Source organism: Mytilus californianus, unplaced genomic scaffold (assembly GCF_021869535.1).
Source record: "Mytilus californianus isolate M0D057914Y unplaced genomic scaffold, xbMytCali1.0.p SCAF_12, whole genome shotgun sequence".
Classification (NCBI taxonomy): domain Eukaryota; kingdom Metazoa; phylum Mollusca; class Bivalvia; order Mytilida; family Mytilidae; genus Mytilus; species Mytilus californianus.
This window is the reverse complement of record NW_026262604.1, coordinates 63,354,447-63,366,196: the sequence shown is the minus strand read 5'-3', so window position 1 is coordinate 63,366,196 and position 11,750 is coordinate 63,354,447. Positions and strand designations below refer to the sequence as shown.

Genomic DNA, 11,750 nt, shown 5'->3' with positions numbered 1-11,750 from the left:
AACAACTTTGAATTTGAACTTTTACTTTAATTGTATACTCAGATATGAATTGAACAATATACAAAGAACATTATTTACATATGACCCTTTTGTACTATAGGTAGTAAAAACCAAACATTGTAGCACAGTGTGCAAAGGAGCACTTCTCTTTCAAATCTCACCACTTCTCCCTATCAGTTTCAAAAAGAGAAGTCACTTCTCCCTATGATTCTGAAGTAGTGTGAGCCCTGCATTATGCATTTAAGGATGTACTTAGGTCAGGTTTTGGAATTTCTGTCAGATGTTTGGACTCGGGTTTTTTCGTACGATACAGGGTAAAATATTTTGCCCCATGACCCCCATTTTTCTTTTCATATATACTTCAATTAATAACTCATAAAAGGTCATATACCAAAATTTAAGCAGATTGTAGATTTCTTCTCTTTCCATTAGTTTGCTTCTTAACTTAAATGCTCTTGAAGTCTTCTGACTTATAGTATCAATTTTAAATTCTACATTTTTCTAATTTCACCAAAGTACATCCTTAAAGACTCACCTTTTTGCCTGCAACGGTCCAATTCATCATTTGATTTATTGTAATAAGTATGTGAAATTATTAATACTGAGAAATAAAAAAAAATGTTGTCTATGGGTTAGAATTATTTGAATAGTTGCATGTCTACAGTTAAACTAAAAATATTTTCAACTAATAAGATCAAATTTGAATCTTTTCCTGAATGATCACCATGTCTTACAGAGTCATGCCTTCATCATTTTCCTAAAACAACTTCAACTACTTGTTAGCTGAAAGTCTTGATATAGTGATAATAATATTTATGTGATCAACTTTATAGAAAATACGACCATCTTGCTGCTCATTTACCTTATCATCATTAAATAAAATGCTTCGCTGGGCGCAGCTTGATACGACCGCAGAGGTCGAACCCTGAACAGTTGGGGCAAGTATGGACACAACATTCAAGCTTGATACAGCTCTGAATTTGGATTGTGATTAAATATTTGACACAGCATAGGTTTCTGACACAGAAAGAATGTGGTCTAAGAACTTCAATTTTTTTAATTTACCTATTATGGTCCAATGTCCAAAATCAAAATACATGGTTAGATTCAGCATATCAAAGAACCCCATGTATTCAATTTTTGTTGAAATCAAACAAAGTTTAATTTTGGACCCCAACTTGGACAAACTTGAAAACTGGTCCCATAATCAAAAATCTAAACACATGTTTAGATTCAGCATATCAAAGTACCCCAAGAATTCAATTTTTGTTAAAATCAAACTAAGTTTAATTTTGGACCCTTTGGACCTTAATGTAGACCAATTTAAAAAACGGGACCCAAAATTAAAAATCTAAAAACACGGTTAGATTTGGCATATCAAAGAACCCCAATAATTCAATTTTTGATGAAATCAAACAAAGTTTAATTTTGGACCCTTTTGACCTCAATATGAACCAATTTGATAGCAGGCCCACAAAATAAAAAATCTAAATACATGGTAAGATTCAGCATATCAAAGAACCCCATATATTCAATTTTTGTTGAAATCAAACAAAGTTTAATTTTGGACCCCAACTTGGACCAACTTGAAAACTGGGCCCATAATCAAAAATCTAAACACATGTTTAGATTCAGCATATCAAAGAACCCCAAAAATTCAATTTTTGTTAAAATTAAACTAAGTTTAATTTTGGACCCTTTGGACCTTAATGTAGACCAATTTAAAAAACGGGACCCAAAATTAAAAATCTAAATACACGGTTAGATTTGGCATATCAAAGAACCCCAATAATTAAATTTTTGATGAAATCAAACAAAGTTTAATTTTGGACCCTTTTGACCTCAATATGAACCAATTTGATAGCGGGCCCACAAATAAAAAATCTAAATACATGGTAAGATTCAGCATATCAAAGAACCCCATATATTCAATTTTTGTTGAAATCAAACAAAGTTTAATTTTGGACCCCAATTTGGACCAACTTGAAAACTGGGCCAAAAATCTAAAATCTAAATACATGTTTAGATTCAGCATATCAAAGAACCCCATATATTCAATTTTGGTTGAAATCAAACAAAGTTTAATTTTGGACCCCAACTTGGACCAACTTGAAAACTGGGCCCATAATCAAAAATCTAAACACATGTTTAGATTCAGCATATCAAAGAACCCCAAGAATTCAATTTTTGTTAAAATCAAACTAAGTTTAATTTTGGACCCTTTGGACCTTAATGTAGACCAATTTAAAAATGGGACCCAAAATTAAAAATCTAAATACATGGTTAGATTTGGCATATCAAAGAACCCCAATAATTCAATTTTTGATGAAATCAAACAAAGTTTAATTTTGGACTCTTTTGACCTCAATATGAACCAATTTGATAGCGGGTCCACAAATAAAAAATCTAAATACATGGTTAGATTCAGCATATCAAAGAACCCCAAGAATTCAATTTTTGATGAAATCAAACAAAGTTTAATTTTGGACCCTTTTGACCTCAATGTGGACAAAGTTGATAACGGGGCCCAAAAATCAAAAATCTAAATACATGGTTAGATTCAGCATATCAAAGAACCCCATATATTCAATTTTTGTTGAAATCAAACAAAGTTTAATTTTGGACCCCGATTTGGACCAACTTGAAAACTGGGCCCATAATAAAAAATCTAAATACATGTTTAGATTCAGCATATCAAAGTACCCTAAAAATTCAATTTTTGTTAAAATCAAACTAAGTTTAATTTTGGACCCTTTTGACCTTAATGTAGACCAATTTGAAAACGGAACCAAAAATTAAGAATCTAAATACACGGTTAGATTCGGCATATCAAAGAACCCCAATAATTCAATTTTTGATGAAATCAAACAAAGTTAAATTTTGGACCCTTTGGACCTCAATGTGGACCAATTTAAAAACGGGGCCCAAAATCCAAAAACTTAATACACGGTTAGATTCAGCATATTAAAGAACCCCAAGAATTCAAGAATAAAACCCCATTGAAATTGATCAAGAAATAAGCAATTTATACGAAGTATCTTCTTTTGCACAATACTGTGCAATTGAATATTTCTTGCTATTGTGCAATACTGTACAATTGACAATTTCTTGCTATTGCGCAATATTGTGCTATTGGATATTTCTTGCTATTGCGCAATACTGTGCAATTGAAGATTTCTTGCTATTGCGCAATACTGTGTAATTGAAGATTTCTTGCAATTGTGCAATACTGTGCAATTGAAAATTTCTTGCTATTGCACAATACTTATTATATAATAATTTACACATCCTGTTTGGTGTGTATCTCCTACCATATCATTATTATTTGCTTTTAAATATTAATCAGAAATACCCAACTTAAAATGGAAAATTTTAAAAGAAAAAAAAAAGGAAAAAAAGAAAAAAAAAGAAAAAAAAAAATCCCCCCCCCCCCAAATTTTTTGAACCCCCTTATGATTCATCACCCCCAAACTCAATCCCAGCCTTCCCTTTGTGGTATGGTACCTTGCAGTACAATTTCAGAGAGATCCATACACTTGAACACAAGTTATTGTCTGGAAACTAGAAAAATGCTTATTTTTGGCCCCTTTTTGGCCCCCAATTCCTAAACGTTTCGGGCAATTACCCCCAAACTCAATTCCAGCTTTCCCTTTGTGATATGGAACCTTGTAGTACAATTTCAGAAATATCCAAACACTTACACACAAGTTATTGTCATGAAACTAGAAAAATGCTTGTTTTTTGCCCCTTTTTTGGCCCCTAATTCCTAAAATTTTGAGGCAATTACCCCCAAAATCAATTACAGCCTTCCCTTTGTGATATGGAACCTTGTGGTACAATGTCAGAGAGATCCATACACTTTCACACAAGTTATTGTCTGGAAGTTACAAAAATGCTTATTTTTGGCCCCTTTTTGGCCCCTAATTCCTTAACTGTTGGTACCATAACCCCCAAAATCAATCCCCACCTTCCTTTCGTGGTATTGAACCTTATGGTAAAATTTCATGGAGATCCATTCACTTAAACTAAAGTTAGAGTGCGAAAACCAATGTGTCTTCGGACGACGCCGGACGACGCCAGACGACGACGACGACGACGACGACGACAACGACGACGACGACGCCAACGTCATACCAATATACGACCAAAAAATTTTCAATTTTTGCGGTCGTATAAAAAATGGTGTTTGATTAGGACTAAATTAGAGTTCAGGAGCCCCCCAGAATTCAGGATTTTTGCACCATTTTAGAAAAAAATTCTAGGGACCTTGAGCGGCCCCCACACCCCTCACCGTGATGGGCGACGAGCAAGCTCGTCGCACCGGACGTCTATGACGTCCGCAATCCTTGCCTGCTACTTTAATTATTTATCCTCCTACTTCAAAACCTAGTGACATCCCTGATAGTGACCGCCTTCAACAAATTGAAGATTATGTCACAGGAGGAAACTTACAACAAGACATAGATTGATATATATATACAATCTTTAAAAAATACGAAAAAATTAAAAAATGCTTTGTATAATTAAGTATGATGTAATAGTTGAGTTAATATTGATGCTTTGAAATTGAAGATTTGAAAGAGTCTACTGAAGTGCAATTTACAATGTAAACCTTGACCATTAACTTATTTTACTGTAAAATCAGCAATCCAAAAACTCTCATTAACAAGCAATCCAAAACTCTCATTAACAATCAATTTTCTGCCTAAGTGCAGAAAAGTTGAAATTTACTGAGTCAGAAAAAAACATCAATTTTCTTTCAAGATTGATTCAAACTGTTAACAAGTTGTTCTACTTTGACTGACAAATGTACCTGCTAAAATTGGTAAACAGCTGCAATTGTTTATTTAAATATTAAATAATCATTCTATATCAAATAGAATATATTCTGTGAAAGCAGTAGTAATACCTATGTTTTGATCTACATTCAATTGTAAAGTCATCTGTACATTATTTTTATTAACCATACAAACTTGAATTTGTACAAATTCTAAAGACTTCCATTAACAAAATAAAGACAATTTCATACATACATTCTTCAATTACATAGGACATTTTTTGATACAATGACTTCAAATTCAAATTAAGTCTCATTGCAATTTTATAAATTTGCTACTTGCAACGGTCTAAGTAATTTGAAAGAAGCTGCAAAAAAAAGGGTTTTTACAAACAGAGTACAAATATTCAAAAGCACCTGCTATATTTAAAATCCACATTGATTATTGTTTTAAAATATTAGTTAGAATTATCTCCCCTATATCATAGCTTCAGGTAACTTCTTGGTTAATTGCATGTGAAAAAAAACCCAATCTAGCTGTAATTTAACTACAAATATCATATAAGCCAATATTAAAAGTATCACAGCAATTCATAAAATAATTACATGTTTTCTGGCTTTATAATTAGCTTGCATGATTGTATGAAGCTATATATATATATTTTAAGCATCTGTTATCCTTTTTATACATTATCTGATTAAAATAATCCACATTCCTGTATAATATTACATTATGATTTCAAATAATAGATAGGTTTCAAATGACGTAATTTGAGTTAGTTATTTCCCTTGACCCCTACTTTGGAGATATAAACAGTTTCAAGATTTTCTTATATGACTAACCAAATTGAAACATGCGATATACACAAGTCTGATAAGAGATCCTTACTAGATCATAGTGATGAATTAAGCAAGGCTAAACAAAATAAAAGTTCTTCATGAAAACTCATGATTTATGAAGGAATTTGCACACTTACATGTAGACCTCCAACATGGCGACAAAAGGGAAGTAATTCTTCCTCAAACTGTGTCAATCGAAACCTATATATTGCCTTTTTCATCTACAGGTATGTGTATTACTTTGCTGCACAGAAGTGCAGACAGATGGATAACATAAAAGGATTGTGAAGGCATTTAATTTTAGGATCAAACAAGGATGTTCACTATACTGAACAATATCTTATGTAATTCTTTTCTTAAAAATGAATGAGATATTTGTGATCATCAGTGTGTTCCTCCCAGGCCCTTATAGGTCTTTTGTACCATGGTGCTATCTAAATAGATTTTATTATAGAATTAATTATAATTGGCTTCAGACCACAATTATTTAATATAGTTCCAAAGTATTATATGGGATATTTCTTTCTGATTTTTCTTGCTACTGTTTTCTATGAAAAGGTTACTATCTAAGTGGTCCTACAAGTTACATATACATTTAAATAAGTAAATCATGTTTGAAAAATGTATTGTTGAAAGTGAAAGTAGTGATTTGACCAAAGTGAAAGTAGGATAGAAATTTGCCTTCAGTATTTATTCAAGACTCAACTTCTACCCTTTACATGTTTTTAGGGCTCACATGAGAGAAAGCATCAATGGGTTGTGCTGGGACAAGAATATTTAATTTGAATAATACTGGTCTATGAAAAGTAGAACTTATTTCATGTTTGAACTGGTGAAGATGTTTTCATTCAATTTAACAATTATAATGAAAATCGTTGTAACCAATGGTAAATATAATTGTGGTCTGAGGCCAAATGTGGTGCAACAATTTTAGGGAAATAATGCTATTTCAAATTACATGGTGCTATTTGAAAATACTGGGGAGAACACTGCATTATGATCATATATAAATCTTTCAATCAGTTTGAAAAAATTTAATTTTGTAATTAATAATCAGTATTTACAAATGTAGGCCAAATGACCAAAACTGAAAGTCAGCTTGTTTATAGTAATCCCAAGTACCATATATAAATTTATACAAGGATTTGTATATTGAGACTATACAAATCCTTGATTTATATCATACATTTTTTTTTATAAAATATAAAATTAATAATCAGTACTAAGAAAGGCCAAAACTGAAAGCCTTTTTTTTATAATTCTATATAAGACCCTAAATGCCATATATAAATTTATTTTTAAAAATGTGTAAAATATGCTTATTGTAGTAAGGCTAAGTGAAACACAATATATTTCTAAGTCTGCGAAACAGATAAGAAACACATGAGGACAGAGAAACAGAAAATTTATTTGTGTGTTCTAGTAAAATATATTTGATTTTTGACCAATCAAGAGAGAGAAAAAGATTAGATTGCAAGAAATTGAATTTAAAAAATCTAAAGATATTTTGCAATTTGCCTGAAATTTCATTTCTTGTTTGATCTTTAGAACAAAGTAGGTATAAGCAGATTTTATGTTATTATTTTATAAAGCTCAAATAGCGCAAGTTGTTCAAAATGGACTTACTGCATTTAACAGATGATCATGTGCCTTTTAAAATATTCAATATTTTATAGTTCTTATTTCAAGGTGGTACCCAACACCTTGACTAATATTAATTTGGCTCGTTTAATTTTCCTAAAATTTTGACAAAATGTTTACTTTGACCCTTTGACAAAAATATAAAAATTTCAAATAATTTGAACCAACCACTTTATCAGAAAAATTTCATTGGTTATATAGCAGTTTGACAAACACTAATTTTGATCATTGAGAAGCTTAATATTTCCTTAACAATACAACGTGATTAAAACGTTTAGTTGATTTTTAAAGAGTTATCTCCCTGTAGTGTTAGGTACCACCTTAATTTGTTATATTAGAGTTATACTTTTGAATCACAAAAACTAGATAGTAAAAAATCTACCATAAGAATATGAACAGAAGTCCACACCTAATTAAATTTGTTATCTTCACATTATTTCTGCTGAAATAGGTACACGTGAGCAATACATTTTTTTTTCAAATTTCCCCACTAATTCACAGATAACTGATGTGTAACCATAAATATCTTTAATGCTTAGTCTAGAATTTTCTTTTTTTTCAATCATTTCTAAGTTTTAAATTTCTATGATAATGTGATTAATGGTTAATCTGAATATACAGTGTCTTTATTGAAATATAAGCTCCAATTAGTCAACTCATGCAGATACAGAGGAAATCAGTATACAAAATGTGAACTGAATGATCAGCCAGACTTGTACAAACCTTATTCCATCTATCATTAAGACCAATAGGATAGGATCTGTGTCTCCTTTTGCCATTTAAAATAATTGTTTTGGCCATTGTGTACAGCACAATTTTGCCATTGCAACACAAGTGATTTTACAATATGGCATATAAGTTTAAAAGTTTATATCGTAATGAACATGTGTACTTTGTTTCAATATGATGTGAACAACTTCATGTTAAACAACATCAAAGTTAACCGAAAACTTTAACCTGGTACAGGACCGACAAAAGATCAGAATAAGGGACTGACCCACAGACCAGGAAGACGGCTTGTATAGGACCGACAAATGATCAGAATAAGGGAGTGAACCACAGACCAGGAAGACGGCTTATATAGGACAGACAAATGATCAGAATAAGGGAGTGACCCACAGACCAGGAAGACGGCTTGTATAGGACAGACAAATGATCAGAATAAGGGAGTGACCCACAGACCAGGAAGACGGCTTGTATAGAACCAACAAATGATCAGAATAAAGGAGTGACCCACAGACTAGGAAGACAAATTTCAACATAAGAAGTATTTTTAATCCTTCCAATAATTTGTATGATGAGATCTGATTTCACTGTATCTGCATGTTATTGATGTGAATACCCACACTTATAACTACTAACAAGTGTAAAGGGTGTCTGTAAGAATGAAATCACAAAAAACTTCAAACATGCTCCATTTGTTTACCAGATATATTTGTTGTGTGTGATTTTAGTGTCATAAAACAGTAAAACTAACTCTAGCGAGAGACTATGTGTGTATACATAAATAGAAAGAGTACTTGTGTTAAATTTTTTTATAAGTAACTATGTTAATTGCTGTCAGAGTTAATTTGCTATTGAAGATGAATATCACTTACTCCCATCTTCTACAAAATATTAAAAGTTCTATTGCTTGTACGTAATTTTAATGATAAAAACACTCCTAGTACTTTACAATGCTTTATATTTAACAACATTCAGGATTTAATAAATCGATGCAGGCACCATTGACTAACAACAGTCATGGAGAATATAACATCTTCCCGAAGAATACTGAAGATGGGATTTATTTAATAAAATCTCTCAAAAGTCTCACAAGTAAGATTTTCTTGACTATGTGTTGTATATCTTTGTTTGTTAGTCTATTTTCTCATATGTGTCAGTTAAAGGTTGTTGTTGTTGTGTTCTCTTGTACTGTATTTAATAATTTTAGTGATTTATATTATCCTTTATAACATAGAGTTATGGCATGAATATCGGAGAATATTGTCTTTAGACCCAATTTTATATTGCTCGGGGATAGTATTCAACAATATGTACGCAATAATCTTTGAATTATATAGCAACACTAGAAAACCTGTTAAAAACAATTTTTGTCACTAATGACGTCACAAATTTGAAGATTAATTTCTAGTTTTGCAAAATGATATATTATTGTATGCTAACATTTAGTTACGTTCTGTATGAAATATGCTATTGCTATACAATTATTTTTCATTGGTTTTTTGGGATTCTAATATTGCATAACATATATAAGGTTCAATTTGATATAATTGAGATATCTTACCAATTTTTTATCCATTTTTGCCTTGATATCTCTTGCCAAGGTAAAGAAGGCCTCTTCTACATTAATACTGGCTTTGGCACTTGTTTCCATAAACTTAATACCATGCTCAATTGCTAACTAAAATACAAAATATATCAAATTAGAATATAATCTCAGTGCATATAACCATGCATTAAACTTTAGAAATACAAATATACATAACCCTACTCGTTGTGTATGTGATTGTCTCAAGTGACGAGTCTGCATTTCAAAGGATGTCATTTGTTGCTGTCTGGCCTCTTTTTTTTTCTTTTTCTTCAATTGTTGTAGTAAGTTAAGCGCTTGGTTTTTCTTTTGAATTGAATTGTCATCCAGGGGCCTTTTATGGCTTACCATATGATATGGGATTTGCTCATTGTTGAAAGTTGTATAGTAACTTACTTTACTGAATATGTATTTCTTTCGTATTGTATTTATAAAAGCAGGTTCAATCCACAATTTTCTACATAAGGAAATGCCTGTATCAAGTCAGGAATATGACAGTTGTTTTCCTTTCGTTTGATGTGCTTGGGCTTTTAATTTTGCCATTTGATAAGTGACTATCAGTTCTAAATTTTCCTTGGAGTTCTGTATTTTTGTAAATTTTTTTTATATTCATGAATTTTCTGGTAGCTATATTTTTCATGAAGAGAAATACTGGTGAAAATACAAATGGAACAATGCCTCTATCTAACAGAGAACAGTTTCAATGATTGAATAAGCATTGCTATTTTGAAATACTACAGAAGGTATTGACTTAACTCTACTTGCTATTAACAGTAACCCTTTAACTACTTCGTATAATAAGAACCTCACAACCATTATTCAAGAGTTGAGATTTTTTTTAAATACGGCCAAGTTAAACACATGTAAATTCATTGTCAATACCTTATTGGTGAAAATAAGCGCATGTGAAAAAAGAACAAATACAGTATTCTTACTTGAGTGTTTAAGTTTATATTATTCTAGGTGTTGAGAAAATAACTGTCAAAATTGACATATTAATAGATAACAAATTTCACATGTACAATGAATTTTGTTTGCCAGGTAATTTTTGTGCTTTTATAACTATAACTTGCTAAAAGAATTTTAGACAAAAAATTGTCGATTTTCTTTTCAGCAAAGTTTCCTTTTCTTCTTGTTCTTTGTTTGTACATTAGTTTTTATATTGTAAGCGTAAAATACTTTTTCTCCTCTTTCTTTCGACACCATTCTTCTGTCGTTCATATCACATTTATTGCCTAAAACCATCTTCTCCACGTCTTGTGATGCATGCTGGAAATAGAAACAATCACTTTATTATATCATATGACATAAACATATGTATTATATGCTTTAGTGATAAGCAATGTTGCTACAATAGAAGAAATGCTGGAAGAAAATAAAATTGAAAATCTAAAAACTTTTTCAGTTTGACTGCATCTATGTTTCTTTAAAGCTTGGGGTAGATTTTTATAAACACATAAAGCAATATACCATCAGGATTATTACAAGTCATTTCATAATCACTAACCATTTTTTTAGAAATAAAAATCTTCAAAAATTACCAAGTAAAGTGATTCCTGTAGCATATAATGTCAGTAGAATACTGCCTAAAAGTCCTTTTAGGAATTAAACAGTACTGAATTACTTATTAGTTACTCTTAATCATTAAAACAGGTCAACAATGTAAGGTACAATGTACATGATTTTACTTCCTGGTCCGTAGAATGATAAAGTTCAAGCTTTTGTCTTAATTTAGAAAATATTCCAAATAAACATTACTCTTGATCAAAAGATCTTTCTGTCATACATATAGTTTTTTTTCAATGACCAAAAAAGATTAAGCTTGAGTTAATTTGTAATTTTAAATGATTTTTAAGTTTGGTGTCAAGTGATATTTACATTTTCTATTTTCTAATGCCATAAAACTTACATGAGTGACACCAAATCACTTGTTTCAATAGAATGTCTGACTGATATATGATACTTTTATTCAGAGTTTCCTGAATGTAACTTAAATCTATGTACATTTCAAAATCTAACCTAAGAAGTACAGTTGACATTTTTGAGAAGACCTTTTCACTGAGGATCTACCGAACTTGACCCTAGAATTTGTGACACTTGAACTTTTAACATCATACAAAATTAAACTTTTTTAGTGTCAAGACATTGTCTTGTGACGTCCAAATTGTACAGGAACTTCTG

The 11,750-nt window shown here is 31.0% G+C and overlaps 1 protein-coding gene across 3 annotated transcripts in view; it reads right to left on the bottom strand.

Annotated features, from left to right (window-relative positions):
• LOC127722175 (ras-related protein Rab-8A) overlaps positions 1–11,750 on the bottom strand; it is a 33,626-nt gene that overhangs the window by 6,837 nt on the left and 15,039 nt on the right. The window contains exons 5-7 of one of the 3 annotated variants that reach the window (XM_052229065.1): positions 10,749–10,838; positions 9,546–9,662; positions 7,244–7,267 (exon numbers count right to left, since the gene is read on the bottom strand). In XM_052229065.1, coding sequence (XP_052085025.1) covers positions 7,244–7,267; positions 9,546–9,662; positions 10,749–10,838 — 231 coding nt within the window. Of the gene's footprint in view, positions 1–7,243; positions 7,268–8,812; positions 8,866–9,545; positions 9,663–10,748; positions 10,839–11,750 lie in introns of those variants that run through there. The other 2 variants (XM_052229067.1, XM_052229066.1) reach the window with 2 other exon arrangements.